At 42.5% G+C, this 19,844-nt stretch overlaps 1 protein-coding gene across 2 annotated transcripts in view; it reads left to right on the forward strand.

Annotated features, from left to right (window-relative positions):
- Positions 1–19,844, forward strand: part of LOC139554840 (synaptic vesicle glycoprotein 2A-like) — a 35,155-nt gene that overhangs the window by 11,710 nt on the left and 3,601 nt on the right. For both annotated transcript variants that reach the window (XM_071368009.1, XM_071368008.1), the window contains exons 2-12: positions 7,257–8,030; positions 11,063–11,243; positions 11,550–11,701; positions 11,848–11,981; positions 17,281–17,370; positions 17,665–17,772; positions 18,040–18,128; positions 18,403–18,567; positions 18,746–18,879; positions 19,141–19,344; positions 19,556–19,715. In XM_071368009.1, coding sequence (XP_071224110.1) covers positions 7,430–8,030; positions 11,063–11,243; positions 11,550–11,701; positions 11,848–11,981; positions 17,281–17,370; positions 17,665–17,772; positions 18,040–18,128; positions 18,403–18,567; positions 18,746–18,879; positions 19,141–19,344; positions 19,556–19,715 — 2,018 coding nt within the window. In that variant the 5' untranslated portion in view covers positions 7,257–7,429. The remainder of the gene's footprint in view (positions 1–7,256; positions 8,031–11,062; positions 11,244–11,549; positions 11,702–11,847; positions 11,982–17,280; positions 17,371–17,664; positions 17,773–18,039; positions 18,129–18,402; positions 18,568–18,745; positions 18,880–19,140; positions 19,345–19,555; positions 19,716–19,844) is intronic.

The following is a 19,844-nucleotide window of genomic DNA, read 5'->3' on the forward strand; positions in this document are numbered from 1 at the left end:
TATATATATATATATATATATACCTACTCATTCCAGGGGTTTTCTTTATTTTTACTATTTTCTACATTGTAAAATAATAGTGAAGACATCAAAACTATGAAATAACACATATGGAATCATGCAGTAACCAAAAAAGTGTTAAACAAATCAAAATATATTTCAGATTTGAGATTCTTCAAAGTAACCACCCTTTGCCTTGACAGTTTAGCGCACTCTTGGCATTCTCATAGTCACCTGGAATGCAGTTCAATTAAAATGTATGCCTTGTTAAAAGTTGATTTGTAGAATTTCTTTCCATCTTAATGCGTTTGAGTCAATCAGTTGTGTTGTGACAAGGTAGGGGTGGTATACAGAAGATAGTCCTATTTGGTAAGAGACCAAGTCCATATTATGGCAAGAACAGCTCAAATAAGCAAAGAGAAATGACAGTCCATCATTACTTTAAGACATGAAGGTCAGTCAATTCGGAAAATTTCAAGAACTTTGAAAGTTTCTTCAAATTCAGTCGCAAAAACCATCAAGCGCTATGATGAAACTGGCTCTCATGAGGACCGCCACAGGAAAAGAAGACCCAGAGTTACCGCTGCTGCAACCTCTGTGTCTTTGTGAGACGCAGTGTATGTGAACGGATGATTTCCGCATGTGTGGTTCCCACCATGAAGCATGGAGGAGGAGGTGTGATGGTGTAGAGGTGCTTTGCTGGTGACATTTTTGGTGATTTATTTGGAATTCAAGGCACACTTAACCAGCATGGCTACCACAGCATTCTGCAGCAATACGCCATCCCTTCTGGTTTGCGCTTGTTTTTCAACAGGACAATGACCCAACACACCTCCAGGTTGTGTAAAGGCTATTTGACCAATAAGGAGAGTGATGGAGTGCTGCATCAGATGACCTGGCCTCCACAATCACCCGACCTCAACCCAATTGAGATGGTTTAGGATGAGTTGGACCGCAGAGTGAAGGACGGTTGGAAAAACATTCCAGGTGAAGCAGGTTGAGAGAATGCCAAGGGTGTGCAAAGCTGTCATCAAGGCAAAGGGTTGCTAATATATTTTGATTTGTTAAAAAAAAATTGGGTTACTACATGATTCCATATGTGTTATTTCATAGTATTAATGTCTTCGCTATTATTCTACTATTTAGAAAATAGTAAAAATAAAGAAAAACCCTTGAATGAGTAGGTGTGTCCAAACTTTTGACTGGTATATATTTTTACAAACAAAATGTATCTGTAATACTACTAGCCACTTAGCAATTGTATAGTCAGGAGGATACAGACGGCTCAAGATGTATGCTTAGATATGCAGAAAAATATACATATATTTTTTACATGGAATTAAGCATAATGATCGTGGCTCTAAAATGCAGAATTCTCCAACTTATGGATGGGCCGTAGCCCCCCTCCGGGCCACGCCCCAGTCATCCTCGCTTACTTTGTGCCACCACAGATTTTTGGGGTTTCCAACGCCCCTGATGGCTTGCCTGCCAATTCCTAATTAACACACACTATTGGTAATAAGGATAACTTTGCATCAGTGTCTGTCTGCACACCAATGCTGTGGAATGAAATGGGTTTAATATCACACCAAGCCCTCTACTGCTCAGAGTAGCTATTGCCTCAACACCATCTTACAGCCTAGGCTATCCAGTGACCTCGTCAACGGGTTGTTGGACTGATAGTCCCAGGGCCTCTGGTTCAGGTCCTGGTCAGGGCTGCCACCCTGAAGTGGGATGGCACCCAAGTTCGTACATTGAGTGTGTTCTATGGTGTAAGGGAATGGCTAGAGTAAAGTACTGGGACGCCAGGAGGGCGAGTTTTGCATTTTAGGACCAATATGTGTTTAAGTGAGGCTCATCCCTTTCTTTGAACCCACATGTGTAACCGTGTGGGCGTGTTACTGACTAAAAGATAGCATATCTGGTGTGTGTATTTACTGCTCAGAATGTGTGACAGTGTTTTTTTTAAATAGATGGATGTGTTGTCATTACTGTACCCAATTTAGTCCTCACTCTTTCAGCTTTTGGCAGGCACCTTTTAGTCTAATGTGTGACCCAGTGGCCCTTTAATCATTTTGTATGCCACCCTGTTGTCAGGAAGGAATCCCCTGAAGAATGCTCTCTCCCTCTCTCCCTCTCTCTCTCTCTCTCTCTCGCTCTCTCAATTTCTATCTCTCCTTTTCTCAATTTCTCTATTCAATTGTCTGTGCATTGCATCTTGTCCTGTCTCACTTCCTTTGCTTTCTCCCTTCCCTCACTATCTCTCTCTATGTTTCTCTCCCCCTACCCATCTGTTCACAATCGTGACCTCCCAAAAGTTCATCCTCTCACTCCTGTACTGTTGTTTTCCCTTCGTATAATCCCAACACATGGCATGAGAGGATTAATAATCCTCATTAGCCAGTTAAAGCAGTCACTGCTTTAAATACCCTACAATGGCAAGATAAGTAAAGAAGAGCATGAGAGCTTATCTCCAGCTCCTGTCGAAGATTAAGTGGACAGCTGTTTCAACAAAATACATATAGTTTGTAGGTTTCAGCCTTCTTCAATGGGTTTTTGGTATTTTGCTGTCGAGGAAAATGTGGCCACATCCATAGACTGAGACAATAAAGAGTTGTGAAAAGCAGAAAGATCAAATGACAAGAACATACAGCCCATCCCTCTGGGAAGTCAGTTCGAAACATTGAATTGAAGCTCAGTTACATTTTGACCCACCCATTTGATCATGTTAAATATAGAGATTCTTCGATCAACACATCTCTTCATCACTGTCTTACAACATCCAATTCTATACTAATACAGTTGAAGTCGGAAGTTTACATACACCTTAGCCAAATACATTTAAACTCAGTTTTTCACAATTCCTGACATTTAATCAGAGTAAGGATCACCACTTTATTTTAAGAATGTGAAATGTCAGAATAATAGTAGAGAGAATTATTTATTTCAGCTTTTATTTATTTCATCACATTCCCAGTGGGTCAGAAGTTTACATACACTCAATTAGTATTTGGTAGCATTGCCTTTAAATTGTTTAACTTGGGTCAAACGTTTTGGGTAGCCTTCCACAAGCTTCCCACAATAAGTTGGGTGAATTTTGGCCCATTCCTCCTGACAGAGCTGGTGTAACTGGGTCAGGTTTGTAGGCCTCCTTGCTCGCACACACTTTTTCAGTTCTGCCCACACATTTTCTATAGGATTGAGGTCAGGGCTTTGTGATGGCCACTCCAATAATTTGACTTTGTTGTCCTTAAGACATTTTGCCACAACTTTGGAAGTATGCTTGGGGTCATTGTCCATTTGTAAGACCCATTTGCGACCAAGCTTTAACTTCCTGACTGATGTCTTGAGATGTTGCCTCAATATATCCACATAATTGTCCTTCCTCGTGATGCCATCTATTTTGTGAAGTGCACCAGTCCCTCCTGTAGCAAAGCACCCCCACAACATGATGCTGCCACCCCCGTGCCTTACGGTTGGGATGGTGTTCTTCGGCTTGCAAGCCTCCCCCTTTTTCCTCAAAATATAATGATGGTCATTATGGCCAAACTGTTCTATTTATGTTTCATAAGACCAGAGGACATTTCTCCAAAAAGTACGATCTTTGTCCCCATGTGCAGTTGCAAACCGTAGTCTGGCTATTTTAATGGCGGTTTTGGAGCTGTGGCTTCCTCCTTGCTGAGCGGCCTTTCAGGTTATGTCGATATAGGACTTGTGTTACTGTGGATATAGATACCTTTGTACCTGTTTCCTCCAGCATCTTCACAAGGTCCTTTGCTGTTGTTCTGGGATTGATCTGCACTTTTCGCACCAAAGTACGTTCATCTCTAGGAGACAGAAGTCTACTTCCTGAGCAGTATGATGGCTGCGTGGTCCCATGGTGTTTATACTTGCATACTATTGTTTGCACAGATGAACGTGGTACCTTCAGGTGTTTAGAAATTGCTCCCAAGGATGAACCAGACTTGTGGAGGTCTCCAATTTGTTTTCTGAGGTCTTGGCTGATTTCTTTTGATTTTCCCATGATGTCAAGTAAAGAGGCACTGCGTTTGAAGGTAGGCCTTGAAATACATCAACAGGTACACCTCCAATTGACTCAAATTATGTCAATTAGCCTATCAGAAGCTTCTAAAGCCATGACATAATTTTCTGGAATTTTCCAAGCTGTTTAAAGGCACAGTCAACTTAGTGTATGTAAACTTCTGACCCACTGGAATTGTGATACAGTGAATTATAAGTGAGATAATCTGTCTGTAAACAATTGTTGGAAAAATGACTTGTGTCATGCACAAAGTAGATGTCCTAACCGACTTGCCAAAACTATAGTTTCTTAACAAGATATTTGTGGAGTGGTTGAAAAACGAGTTTTAATGACTCCAACATAAGTGTATGTAAACTTCCGACTTCAAATATATATGCTATATTTATTTGTTTCACACTACAGAAAGAGACCATTGCAGGTTTACCTCTGTGATAGGCAGACATACAGTGCCTTCATAAAGTATTCACACCCCTTGACTTTTCCACAATTTGTTATGTTACAGACAGAATTCAAAATTGATTACATGGAGATGTTGTGTCACTGGCCTACACACGATACCCTATAATGTCAAAGTGGAGGTCCAGTTATTGTCTTATTTATTTTTTCTAACTAATACAAAATGAAAAGCTGAAATGTCTTAAATCAAGTATTCAGCCCCTTTGTTATGGCAAGCCTAAATAAGTTCAGGAGTAAAAATGTGTTTTACAATCACATAATAAGTTGCATGGATTCACTCTGTGTGCAATAATACTGTTTAAAATGATTTTTGAATGTCTACCTCATCTCTGTACCCCACACATACAATTATCTGTAAGGTCCCTCAGGCGAGCAGTGAATTTCAAACACAGTTTCAACAACAAAGACCAGGGATGTTTTCCAATGCCTCGCAAAGAAGGGAACCTAATGGTAGATGAATAAAGAAAAGCATGGTGAAGTTAATAATTCAACTTTGGATCACTACAAAATCACTACAAAGACAGGTACGGAGTTTAATGGCTGTGATAGGAGAAAACTGAGTATAGATCAACAACATTGAACATATGGCAAAGAAATTAACTGTATGTCCTGAATGCAAAGCATTATGTTTGGGGCAAATCCAGCACAACACATCACTGAGTACCACTCTTCATATTTTCAAGCATGGTGGTGGCTTCGTCGTGTAATGGGTATGCTTGTCATCGGCAAGGGAGTTTTTTTGGGGTATAAGAAGCGGAATTGAGCTAAGCACAGGAAAAATCCTAGAGGAAAACCTGGTTCAGTCTGCTTTCCAACAGAAACTGGGAGACAAATTCACCTTTCAGCAGGACAATAACCTAAAACATAAGGCCAAATATACACTGGAGTTGCTTACCAAGACGACATTGAAGGTTCCTGAGTGGCCTAGTTACAGTTTTGACTTGAAAATCTACGGCAAGACTTGAAAATGGGTGTCTAGCAATGATCAACAACGAACTTGAAAGAGCTTGAAGAATAAAAAATAAAAAAATGTGCAAATATTGTACAATCTAGGTGTGCAAAGCTCATAGCTGTAAATGCTGCCAAAGGCGATTCTGCCAAAGGTGATTCTAACACGTATTGTCTCAAGAGGTTGAATGTGTATGTAATCAAGATATATTAGTGTTTTATTTTTCATATTTTTTTTCACAAATGTTGTATTTTTTTTGTGTAGATCGTTGACAAGCAATGGCAATTTAATCAATTTTAATCCTACTTTGTAACACAACAAAATATGGAAAAAGTCAACGGGTGTGAATACTTTCTGAAGGCACTGTAGATAAAAGGCTACCAAACAATATTGTTATCAGTGATGTTGATTGTATCAAAGTATTCCCACCTTCTTTAATGGTGGCCACCATTTTAAATCTGACATTGCTGTAGTCAGGTGTTTGGGGGACAGGAACCTGTCTATCAGTGCATATAGTATATGGCTTAAAAATGTTAACTAATGGGCCTCCCGAGTGTCGTAGCGGTCTAAGGCACTGCATTTCTGTGCTAGAGGCATAACTACAGACCCGCGTTCATTCCCGGGCTGTGCCACAACCGGCAATGGTAGAGAGTCCCATAGGACGGCGCACAATTGGCCCAGCGTCATCCGGGTTAGGGGAGGGTTTGGCCGGGGGGGCTTTACTTGGCTCATTGCGCCCTAGCGACTCTTTGTGGCGGGACGGGTGCCTGCAGGCTGACTCCGGTCATCAGTTGAACAGCGTTTCATCCGGCACATTGGTGTGGCTGGCTTCTGGGTTAAGCTGGCGAGTGTTAAAGAGCGCGTTTAGGTGGGTCTTGTTTTGGTGGACGCATGACTCCTTAAAAATAAAGGAGAGCCGCACACTCTAGGAGCTCAGATGCAAAAATGTAATTACCAACGTTTCGACAGCCAAGCTGTCTTCATCAGGGACGCATGACTCCACCTTTGCCTCTCCCGAGCTCTTTGGGAAGTTGCAGCGATGAGACAAGATCGAACAAAAAAAGAGAACTAATGTGATGTGTTGTGGTCCCTATATACACCTAAATACTAAGTGTTATCTACATTTTACAGGCCTTTTACTTCCAGTATGGTCAGTTCTGCATCTTAACATGCGAGAGGCCATTTTCAAATAAAGCAGTATAAGTCAAAAGCAACATTATTGCAACAGCAATAATGCACTCTTGGACTCATACTCTTACAATATATTATTTTAAATGTATTTTCCATTTGTTTGTGAAGAATATTGTTTTTGACTTCTCCATGAATCCATAGTCCACTAGGAAGAGTTGCTACCCTTCTCAGTTTGTCCCTGCTTTACTTTCCCTGGTGTTGAGTTGTTATCAGATGGACACAAGACACAATATGTCAACATCGAACAGTAAGCCATTCCTAATCAGTTTACAGAGAATGCTATTTGAGATAAGATGCTACTTGGCATCTGCTTAGAAATATGCTTCCCCTAGCAAGTAACAGGATCTGGGCTTACTCATATTGAGCATTATAGAGATAGAACGTTACTTAAAGGGGCAATCGGGGATTCTAAAAACCACTAATTGGCCACCCCACCACTTGTTTTGATAAACAGCTGAGGGATGAAGCTATGGATGCAAGGACTGCATTAGACCACAATTGTGGTTTTAAACATGTTTTGAAGCTATACAGTATTTATTTACAATTGTATTGACCCAAACCCTGATTCAAAAGTTTGGTCCATGTGACTAACAATGTATTTGCGCTTTCCCTCTGTAGAGGAGAAGTCCATCGCAGAGCGGGCCCTGTGATCCAATCCAGCTCAACTCTCCGCCACCCTATTGAGGGTAAACTGGAACACTGCCTGACAAACACTCCCCAGAGATTCCTGAGCTCCATCCTGCTTTTCAGGTGATAAACCCCTGCCTTTGAGATTCCTCGACCCTTCAATAATGGAGGACGGCTATCAGAACAAGACAGCCTTTATAAAGGGCGCCAAAGACATTGCCAAGGAGGTCAAGCGCCAGGCAGGCAAGAAAGTGGGCCGCGGTGTGGACAAGATGACCGACGAGTACAGCAAACGCTCATACGCCCGCTTTGAGGAAGACGACGACGATGACTACCCTGGAGTGCCTGGGGGGCAGGACAGTGGCTACTACCGGGGCGACAGCCAGGCAGCCAATGACGATGAAGGTGGCCACAGCGACTCCACAGAGGGCCACGACGAAGACGACGAGATCTACGAGGGCGAGTACCAGGGCATTCCCCGCGCTGACTCGAGCAAGGCTGCCGACAGCCTAGCAGGGGGAGATGGGCAGCAGTTCAGGGACATGGCACAGTTTGAGGGGGAACGGCGGAAGGATCAAGAAGAGCTAGCCCAGCAGTACGAGACCATCCTGCAGGAGTGCGGACATGGAAAGTTCCAGTGGACCCTCTACTTTGTGCTGGGGCTGGCCCTCATGGCGGACGGTGTAGAGATTTTTGTGGTGGGCTTTGTGCTCCCCAGCGCCGAGAAAGATATGTGTCTGTCAGAGGAAAGCAAGGGCATGTTGGGTAAGTGTGACCCTTAAACTGTGTCTTTTTAATTAACTTGATTGATTTACATGCTAGGTTAGTGAGCCCTTAAATGTTTTTCTCCGATCAAGTGTCAAATGTGGGGGAGTTAATCGGCTCCAATGCAAATTCAATAAAAACCCTGTCGTTCTATGGTAAATTCCTCACATCTTATGTCTTTGATAGACGATAAAATTATCAATCTATGAATGTGTAACCTAACGTAGCAGGCGTAAAAAGACTCCTGAGCGGAGTCCCCACATCCATTTTTCAAGTTAGGTTGTATCCCTGAAAACCGGAAACATCTGCTTTCTGCCGACCCTCTGGAGAGTGATGAATGTGTAACTCAGTAACCTATTCATTGACATCAGCACCGGATACACAAATGTCTGCTTGGCAGCAATTCATTTTATGATAAAGAAATTACCTGGTTACCTTTATTCACGGAAATAACCAGGTACTGTAGTTACTAGTGCAAACTTAAAAAAAATTAATAGTACCCTTCGTTACCACATTTTTCTAGCAAAAATCAGTACAGTTAAATAAAATTGTATTGTGTGTTTGTGTTGAGTTGTGAATTTCATGCCAGTGTACCACCAGCATTTAGCCAGTTGCGCTCTAGCATCTTAAACAGGTCTCTCTCTGTTTTTTCTCTTACCGTCTCTCTGTCTTGTGCTATCTTTAGAATACTTTATACGTGCCCATAAACTTTGTTGTGGCTCAGAAACGGTCCAAAGCAGAGAGCAACCTAGGCCCAAATTGGCTACCCATTTTTCTGAGGAGATAAACATGAACATCATTTTATTATGCTGAAAGAGTATGATAGAGGAAAACATGCAAAACATTGCTGGTTACTAGTTTTGATTGAATATAGGGACCCTAATTTATGCTCTGCAGCTTGCGTTGATCTTGTCTCTCTGACACGTATATAATAATAATAATAACAACAATTGATTAACCTTATATCTCAAAGTGCTTCAAGAGCAAAAATCAAACAAGCAATATGCAGTATCATGACAAGTCAACCAATAGAGGCCAAGTCTTTGCTGCATCCTCTGAAGATAGAGAGGGTCAGTTCATGGGTTGAGCGTAGGGAGCTGGTCAGAGGAAGGTAAATGATGGCGATGGAGTCTGCTGATGATCTTGTAGAGGGCAAGTCTGGAGTCTTATAGCCACTGGACTTCTCCTCTTCCACTCTGTGATGCCGCAGCAGTGATGCCTTGGCAGCTCTGGACGCCAAAAAGCTCACCACACAAAGTTCAGAATAGAAGCCAGTCGTCGTCACTACAAGCCCTCTGCTTTAGCACTGCTGTATTCCTCTACGTAATACTGGCACCCAGATGGAACAAAAAGCTGGTAATGTGTCCAGGTGCATTTTTCAAACAAAAACATTAGCCGGGTAGCCATAGCTAGCTACCTATGTCTACGCTGACAAAGAGAGTTCATTCTTACATAAAGGGGAAAACCATCTATGATTAGCCTCCTCCATCCCACACCTCCCGCTTCACTACCCTTGAGCTTTGTGTGTGTAGGTGTGTACGTGTGTGTGTGTGACCTTTGGAAGAGATTACAGCCTCGAGTCTTCTTGTGTATGACGCTACAAGCTTGGCACACCTGTATTTGGGGAGTTTCTCCCATAGTTCTTTGCAGATCATCCCAAGCTTTGTCAGGTTGGATGGGGAGCATTGCTGCACAGCTATTTTCAGGTCTCTCCAGAGATTTTTGATCGGGTTCAAGTCCAAACTCTGGCTGGGTCACTCAAGGACATTCAGAGACTTATCCGGAAGCCACTCCTGCATTGTCTTGGCTGTGTGCTTAGGGATTGTTGTCCTAAGTACTCTGGAGCAGGTTTTCATCAATGATCTCTCTGTACTTTATTCCGTTCATCTTTCCCTCGATCCTGACTAGTCTCCCAGTCCCTGAAAAACATCCCCACAGCATGATGCTGCCACCACCATGCTTCACCATAGGGATGGTGCCAGGTTCCTCCAGACATGACACTTGGAATTCAGTACAAATAGTTCAATTTTGGTTTCATCAGAGTATCTTGTTTCTCATGGTCTGAGAGTCTTTAGGTGCCTTTTGGCAAACTCCAAGCGGGCTGTCATCTCCCTTCACTGAGGAGTGGCTTCCGTCTGGCCACTCCACCATAAAGGCTCCAGAGATGGTAGTCCTTCTGGAAGGTTCTCCCATCTTCACAGAGGAACTCTGGAGCTCTGTCAGAGTGACCATCAGGTTCTTGGTGGTCCAAACTTCTTCCATTTAATAATGATGGAGGCGACTGTGTTATTGGGGACCTTCAATGCTGCAGAAATGTTTTGGTACCCTTCCCCAGATCTGTGCTTCGACACAATCCTGTCTCGGAGCTATACGGACAATTCCTTCAACCTCATCGCTTGGTTTTTGCTCTGACATGCACTGTCAACCATGAGACCTTGTATAGACAGGTGTGTGCCTTTCCAAATCTTGTCCAATCATTTGAATTGACTAAAGGTGGACTCCAATTAAGTTGTAGAAACATCTCAAGGATGATCAATGGAAACAGGATGCACCTGAGCTCAATTTCAAATCTCGGTCTGAATACTTATGTAAACAACTTTTTTTTGTTTTTGTTTATTGTAAGAAACCAATAAGATTAGCATTCCTGGCACGTTATTTTGTGGAAATATACAGTAATTCCATCTCTGATTGCACCCAAATTGGCCATTGTAATTTATAGGATTCATATAATATAAAGTTTTGACAATTTCTTTGGATTCCTCATGTCTAACTTTTTTTTAAAGTTTGGTTCAAATGGATGTTAGGTATTATATTTATTAAATGTTATATGAATCCTATAAATCCTATAAATGGCCAGTCCTATAAATTAAAATGGTCAATATTTAAAAACATAAACTATGAACGATCCGAGATGGTGGGTGTCGAAATCATCTTTCTTGTGCCACATGTTGTGCCGAAGGGTAACAAATAAAGCAGCTGTATGCACAGGTATGAAACATGTAACTCTCATTTTCTCTTTCTGTCCTCTGCAGGTCTGATTGTTTATCTGGGAATGATGGTCGGTGCATTCGTGTGGGGTGGGCTCGCTGATCGGATAGGCCGACGGCAGTCCCTTCTCATCTGTCTCTCCATCAACAGCGTCTTCTCCTTCTTCTCCTCCTTTGCCCAGGGTTACAGCACCTTTCTCTTCTGCCGACTACTTTCTGGTGTTGGGTAAGATTCTGAAAACCGATGGATGGTGAATGATAGATAGAGACAGAGTTACACGCAGACGCAGGTGGGCTTAATAGCTTTTTTTATAGTTATATAGCAGAGATATATATGTCTTTTTGCTTTAATGCTATGAAGGACATTTCATCCAAAGAGCACCCTCACAGAAGCTAAGTAGCACCCCTACCACCAAGTATTCTCCCCAAGTTTGATTTCATTTACAGATTTTCCAAAAAGATTAAACATGAACAGGATTAGAAAGTCCAGCTCAACTTCCAGTGGTTTGTTTCTCTGTGCTAATCCTTACAGGATCGGTGGTTCCATCCCCATTGTGTTCTCCTACTACTCAGAGTTTCTGGCCCAGGAGAAACGTGGGGAGCACCTCAGTTGGCTCTGCATGTTCTGGATGATTGGTGGCATCTATGCCTCAGCTATGGCATGGGCCATCATCCCACACTATGGTGAGTAGCCTATGGCGGGTAGGCTACTCACGGATATTGTCCCAAAAGCGCACAAAATGCCTTACAACAAAGTTGTATCTAGGGATTACGCAGGTTTACAGTTTGTGCTTCGTCCCATTTCTCTCTCTTTGCTCCTCTCCTCCCAGGCTGGAGTTTCCAGATGGGGTCAGCGTACCAGTTCCACAGCTGGCGTGTGTTCGTCCTGGTGTGTGCATTTCCCTCTGTTGCGGCTATTGCTTCTCTCACCACCATGCCAGAAAGCCCGCGCTTCTTCTTAGAGGTAAGCAGGGATCACTTTCTCAAGTCCATATAGTCCATATAAGTCCATATAGAAGCAGTTTACCCAATTCCAATTCTAACCTCAATCACTTGAAGCCATATACAGTTGAAGTTGGAAGTTTACATACACCTTAGCCAAATACATTTAAACTCAGTTTTTCACAATTCCTGACGTTTAATCCTAGTACAAATTCCCTGTTTTAGGTCACTTAGGATCACCACTTTATTTTACGAATGTGAAATGTCAGAATAATAGTAGAGAGAATGATTTATCTCAACTTTTATGTCTTTCATCACATTCCCAGTGGGTCAGAAGTTTACATACACTCAATTAGTATTTGGTAGCATTGCCTTTAAATTGTTTAACTTGGATCAAACGTGTCGGGTAGCCTTCCACAAGCTTCCCACAATAAGTTGGGTGAATTTTGGCCCATTCCTCCTGACAGAGCTGGTGTAACTGAGTCAAGTTTGTAGGCCTCCTTGCTCTTACACACCATTCAGTTCTGCCCACAGATTGTCTATAGGATTGAGGTCAGTGCTTTGTGATGGCCACTCCAATACCTTGACTTTGTTGTCCTTAAGCCATTTTGCCACAACTTTGGAAGTATGCTTGGGGTCATTGTCCATTTGGAAGACCCATTTGCGACCAACTTTAACTTCCTGACTGATGTCTTGAGATGTTGCTTCAATATATCCACATAATTTTCCTCCTCATGATGCCATCTATTTTGTGAAGTGCACCAGTCTCTTCTGCAGCAAAGCACCCCCACAACATGATGCTGCCACCCCCGTGCTTCACGGTTGGGATGGTGTTCTTCGGCTTGCAAGCCTCCCCCTTTTTCCTCAAAACATAACGATGGTCATTATGGCCAAACAGTTCTATTTTTGTTTCATCAGATCAGAGGACATTTCTCCAAAAAGTACGATCTTCGTCCCCATGTGCAGTTGCAAACCGTAGTCTGGCTTTTTTTATGGCAGTTTTGGAGCAGTGGTTTCTTCCTTGCTGAGCGGCCTTTCAGGTTATGTCGACATAGGACTCGTTTTACTGTGCATATAGATAGTTTTGTACCTGTTTCCTCCAGCATCTTCACAAGGTCCTTTGCTGTTGTTCTGGGATTGATTTGCACTTTTCGCACAAAGTACATTCATCTCTAGGAGACAGAATGCCTCTCCTTCCTGAGCAGTATGACGGCTGCGTGGTCCCATGGTGTTTATACTTGCGTACTATTGTTTGTACAGGTGAACGTGGTACTTTCAGGCGTTTGGAAATTGCTCCCAAGGATGAACCAGATTTTGTTTCTGAGGTCTTGGCTGATTTCTTTTGATTTTCCCATGGTGTCAAGCAGAGGCACTGAGTTTGAAGGTAGGCCTTGAAATACATCCACAGGTACACCTCCAATTGACTCAAATGATGTCAATTAGCCTATCAGAAGCTTCTAAAGCCATGACATCATTTTCTGGAATTTTCCAAGCTGTTTAAAGGCACAGTCAACTCAGTGTATGTAAACTTCTGACCCACTGGAATTGTAATACAGTTAATTATAAGTGAAATAATCTGTCTGTAAACAATTGTTGGAAAATTTACTTGGATGTCCTAACCGACTTGCCCAAACTATAGTTTCTTAACAAGAAATTTGTGGAGTGGTTGAAAAACAAGTTTTAATGACTCCAACCTAAGTGTATGTAAACTTCCGACTTCAACTGTAAAGTGCCTTCAGAATGTATTCACAACCCTTGACTTGATTTTGTTGTGTTACAAGGTGGGATTAAAATGGATTTAATTGTAATTTTTTGTAAATGAGCTACACAAAATATTCTGTAATGTCAAAGTGGAAGAAAAATACTAACATTTATAAAAACTTTAATCAAAACGATAATATATCTTGATTACATAAGTATTCAACCCCCTAAGGCAATACATTTGGCAGCAATACCTTTGGCAGCGATTACAGCTGCAAATATTTCTGTTTAAGTCTCTAAGAGCTTTGCACTCCTGGATTGTACAATATTTGCACATTTATCTTAAAAAATGTATTGGTTGTTGATTTGTTAAGTTGGTTGTTGATCACTGCTAGACGGCCATTTTCAAGTCTTGCCATAGATGCTGGGGCGGCAGGTAGCGTAGTGGTTAGAGCGTTGGGCTAGTAACCGAAAGGTTGCAAGATCGAATCCCCGAGCTGACAAGGTAAAGATCTGTCATTCTGCCCATGAATAAGGCCGTCATTGAAAATAAGAATTTGTTCTTAAGTGACTTCCCTAGTAAAATTAAATAGATTTTCAAGACGATTTAAGTCAAAACTGTAACTAAGCCACTCAGGAACAATGTCATCTTGGTAAGGAGCTACAGTGTATATTTGGCCGTTTGTTTTAGGTTATTGTCCTGTTGAAAGGTGAATTTGTCTCCCAGTGTTTGTTGGAAAGCAGACTGAAAACAGGTCTTCCTCTAGGATTTTGCCTGTTTCTGTTTATTCTAAAAAAACTCCCTAGTCCTTGCCAATGACAAGCATACCCGTAACATGATGCAGCCACCACAATTCTTGAAAAATATGACGCTTTGTATTTAGGACAAGAAGTTAATTGCTTTGCCACATTTTTTTGCAATATTATTTTAGTGCCTTGTTGTAAACATTCTGTACAGGCTTCCTTCTTTTCACTCTGTCAATTAGGTTAGTATTGTGGAGTAACTACAATTGTAAGGATTTATGTGTAGCTGGTGCAGAGGAGTCAGGAGCAGGACAGCAGAGATGAGTAAATAAAAGTAACTTTACTCAAAGTCATCAAAATACAAGAGAATTACCAAGCCCACAAATACGGACCACAATGCAACAAACAATCACTCACAACCAAACATGGGGAACAGAGGGTTAAATAATAAACAGGTAATTGGGTGAGTGAAACCAGGTGTATAAGACATAGACAAAACAAATGGAAAATGAAAAATGGATCGGCGGTGGCTAGAAGGCCGGTGACGTCGACCGCCGAATGCCGCCCGGACAAGGAGAGTGACCGACTTCGGTGGAAGTCGTGACAGTACCCCCCCTTGACCCCCCCCCCCCCGCCGACACCGACCTCTGGGATGACCCGGAGGACGAGGCGCAGGGCGATCGGTGGAGACGGTGGAAATCCCGCAGCAACGAAGGGTCCAAGACGTCCTCCACCGGCACCCAGCATCTCTCTTCCGGACCGTACCCCTCCCACTCCACGAGGTACTGAAGGCCCCTCGCCCGACGCCTCGAGTCAGGATGGCTCGAACAGCATACGCCGGGGCCCCCTCGATGTCCCACACCTCAGCTTCCTGGAGTGGACCAGCCACCACCGGCCTGAGGAGAGACACATGGAACGAGGGATTAATACGGTAATCTGGGGGAAGCTGTAACCTGTAGCATACCTCGTTCAGTCTCCTCAGGACTTTGAATGGCCCCACAAGCTTCCGGCAGGGCAGGCGGAGGGGCAGGTTCCGGGTCGAGAGTCAGTCCCCTCACTGTGGTGACGGTTGGCGCTCGCCTTCTGCCACCTCACGGCCCGTTGCAGGTGCACATGGGCGGCGTCCCAGGTCTCCTCAGAGCGCTTAAACCATTTGTCCACCGCAGGGGCTTCGATCTGGCTCTGATACCACGGTGCCAGAACCGGCTGATACCCCAGTACGCACGGGAAAGGAGAGAGGTTAGTGGAGGAGTGGCGGAGTGAGTTTTGGGCCATCTCTGCCCAGGGGATGAACGCCGCCCACTCCCCCGGCCGGTCCTGGCAATATGACCGCAGAAACCTAGCCACATCCTGGTTTACTCTCTCCACCTGCCCGTTACTCCATAACAAGTTGAATACTTATTGACTGAAGATATTTAAAATTTTAAAATTTTATTAATTCTACCTTGACATTATGAGGTATTGTGTGTAGGCCAGTGAACAGAAATCTCAATATAATCCATTTTAAATTCAGGCTGTAACTAGGGATGCACCGATATGAAATATTTGGCCGAAACTGAAAATATTTTCTCACACACACACACACACACACACACACACACACACACACACACACACACACACACACACACACACACACACACACACACACACATACACACACAGACCAAAAAGTAATTTTGTTGGCTTTTACGAATGTTTTCATTACCAATAAAACTTAATCAAAACCTATTTCTTTAACTAACTGGCTGTGCTGTTTCGTTGTTCATTTGTTCAGTCTCAATCAGGATTTCATCATACATGTCAAGCAGTGAAGTTTCAGCTCTGTCTGTCCGTGACCTCTCTTCCTCGGTCACTGGGTCCGTTTCCATCTTGTCCAGCTGTGTCTGTAACATTTCACATAAACCCTGTTTCTTGTCTGCATTGAGGTAGCGGTCCTTGTACATAGCATCGAGCATGGTGGCGACACAGTAGAGGCTCAGAGAGAATTCCACCGAATCGCTTGTTCACAGCCTCTAGTAGAGTACTTTTCCAAGTTAACCCGACGGTCTGTGTTGGCATTTTTGTTGAGCAGGCATTTCAATGCCATGACAGGGTATCACGTCTGCTGCATGTTCTCAAATGCCATTGAAATGGCAGCAGTGGTATGAGAACCAGCACATTCTTGAGCATGCAATACGGCTTTCCTCAGTACGAAATCGTCATCGACCCACTGTGCTGTCAGATGCTCATGGGGCTGACATTGCTGGTCCAAATATCAGTCTTGAAGCTAATAGCAGTTATGCCCATAACAAGTAGCTTGTGGACGTGAGTTTCAACAAGATTGTGTAACTCTGGTAGGGCAACATCTAAACAATAGTGCCTACTTGGTAGTGTGTACCGGTGCTCGACCAGTCGGCGAAAGCCAACATCATCCACGACTGAGAACGGTTGATTGTCAAGGGCAATGAATTTTTAGCTAATATTGTTCGATTCCGATATCCTTACCGATATATCGTGTGTCACTAGCTGTAGCACAACAAAATATGGAAAAAGTCAAGGGGTGTTAATACTTTCTGAAGGCGCTGTATGTCATTACCTTGACTGAACAGCAGTAAATATTGCAGATTATACCTTTAAAGGTACAATCTGGGATCTTGTGAATTTAGTCTTTTCAATTCTTCAGATTCTTCAGATTGATTGTTGAGTTCAGCACAACTGTCTTACTCTAGTAGCATAAACCTAAATATAAGGCTTTATTACAAATTCATGGAAATTAAGGCACATTACAGTATACCCTTAGACACTTACTTCACACAGACATAATGTTTCGCAATACTCGTAATGTGTTTCAACTGTAAGTATTTTTGATGAAGTATGCAATCATTTCCCAACAGAACGGCAAACACGACGAAGGCTGGATGATTCTGAAACAAGTTCACGACACCAACATGAGAGCAAAGGGACACCCAGAGAAGGTGTTTTCCGTGAGTATTTCTGAGACAAACGTGTAAAGTTTTTGAATCGAAGGGTTCTTCTGCAAAAAGTGTTTATGAAGTTGTATTCTCCTGTCCTAGCTGTTTGTTATTGTGTAACCACGTCCCCAGGCTGGAAGAGTCTGATGTTGTCTACTGCGTAGCCTAGACCCGCTATGTTTTTGTTTTTTACCACTCCAAACAAGAAGTTCCCTCACAGGAAAATCTAATTTCATCTAATCTAATCTAATGTATACATGTACTGCACACAAATGAGTTGAAAATGGAAGGTCTTATTTTTCCCAGGTCACCACCATCAAGACTGTAAAGCAGATGGACGAGCTGGTGGACATGGGAGGAGACATATCAACTTTGCGACGCTATAAATTGAAGCTGACCAGCCTATTCCACCAGGTAAGAGTCATGTTAAGATCCCTATAAAGGTATGAGGTTATGATTATTTTCTGTGTATATCTTTTATATTTCATACAGAATATGTTAATTTGCGACTGCATACACCATTTAACAGACGCTTTTATACAAAATGACCAAAGCCCAATTTATGCTTAGGTAAAAAAAACTTTTGTGCAATGTGTTTTATAGTGGGTTTTTATGTTTTTAAACCGTGTCAGCAGTAAAACCTAGATGCATATTTGAGTTATTTTCTGTGGGTTGCTATAGGTGCGGAGTAACTTCTTGGCCATCTTCAATACAGAATACAGAAGGACCACCTTCATGATGATGGCTGTCTGGTTTACCATGTCGTTCAGGTAGCAGGACCAGGGCCGTGACCATAGTGGTTATCAGCGGCCTGTGCACAAACTGGTTATTTTTTTTATCAATCAAAAAGCTCAAGAAATGTTTTGTCAGATCAAATCTAAAAAGATTCCCCAAAGAAATGGTGGCTCCTGCCGTCTTAACTTACTGGGCATTGATATTATTAAGGTTCATGCTTATCTCAACTGATTTCAACATAGTGAAAAATGAAGAAACATAATCATGTTTGTTTGGTTGAACCACATTTGTCTTTTGCTTCTCCCCCAGCTACTATGGGCTGACAGTGTGGTTCCCTGACATGATCAAGTACATCCAGAAGCAGGAATATGCCTCGCGCACCAAGTTCTTCACCAAGGAGCGAGTGGAGCATGTGACTTTCAACTTCACCTTGGAGAACCAGGTGCACCGCCAAGGACAGTACTTCAACGACAAGTCAGTCCTCATGATATTACACAGAACTTTCTGAATTTGCTAGATTTTCTTCTTAATCGGGAGTGGTAAACTGTGCTCGTCTTAATTTTGCAACTATGCAATGGACACTAATTGTTAGTCGACTCTAATGCAACTGGGCCGCTAAATACGTCTTTCTTACTTTTACATTGTCCACAAGGTTCATCAACCTTAAGATGAAGTCCATGGTGTTTGAGGACTCATTGTTTGAGGAGTGCTACTTCGAGGACATCACCTCTAGCAGAAGCTTCTTCAGAAACTGCACGTTCATCTCAACCCTCTTTTACAATACAGGTAAAGTGTCTCCCAAAACAAGAAGCATAAACAATATAAAGTGGAGCTTACAATAGTTATGAGCTCAGTCCATGCCTAGATGTTCTGTATTATGTCATTCTGTATTATGTTTCATGTTTTGTGTGGACCCCAGGAAGAGAAGCTGCTGCTTTTGTAACAGCTAATGGGGATCCTAATAAAATACCTAATACCATTGAACTGGGCAGTATCCTACTCTTGGACCCTTCTTGACACCTCTCTTACTTTCTTTTCTCTTGACAGACTTGTTCCAGAACAGAATCATCAACAGCAAACTGGTAAACAGCACCTTCCTACACAACAAGGAAGGCTGTCTGCTGGACTTCACTGATGACAACAACGCCTACATGATCTACTTTGTCAGCTTCCTGGGCACATTGGCTGTGTTACCCGGCAACATTGTGTCAGCCCTGCTGATGGACAAGATTGGACGTCTGAGGATGTTGGGTATGTCACGCCTTCATTCATGTGTTTTTAATGCTTTATACAATATTTAAAGAATATGTGCATATTTTGAGATTATGTGATGATGCATTAATCATGCACCCCTTCCTACACCACAGTATTTCATGATTAGCCTACTAAAGAAAGATCCCTTATCTTTGTCTGATCTGTTTCACCCTCTTTCTCTTCCCCCTCAACCTCTTTTCCTACACAGCGGGATCAAGTGTCATATCTTGTGTCAGCTGTTTCTTCCTGTCATTCGGCAGTACCGAGTCGGGAATGATCGCCCTTTTATGTCTCTTTGGCGGCATCAGCATAGCTTCCTGGAATGCCCTGGATGTGTTGACTGTAGAACTGTACCCCTCGGATAAAAGGCAAGTGCAGCTACCTCACATTTTGAAGGTGTTACAGCTCCTTAATTCTTGCACAGTGAATAAAGGTGTATTTGATGCAAACATATTTATTGAAAAGATTTTTAAGTTTTCATGTTAAGTTTTAAGAAG

Source organism: Salvelinus alpinus, chromosome 26, assembly GCF_045679555.1.
Source record: "Salvelinus alpinus chromosome 26, SLU_Salpinus.1, whole genome shotgun sequence".
NCBI classification, from domain to species: domain Eukaryota; kingdom Metazoa; phylum Chordata; class Actinopteri; order Salmoniformes; family Salmonidae; genus Salvelinus; species Salvelinus alpinus.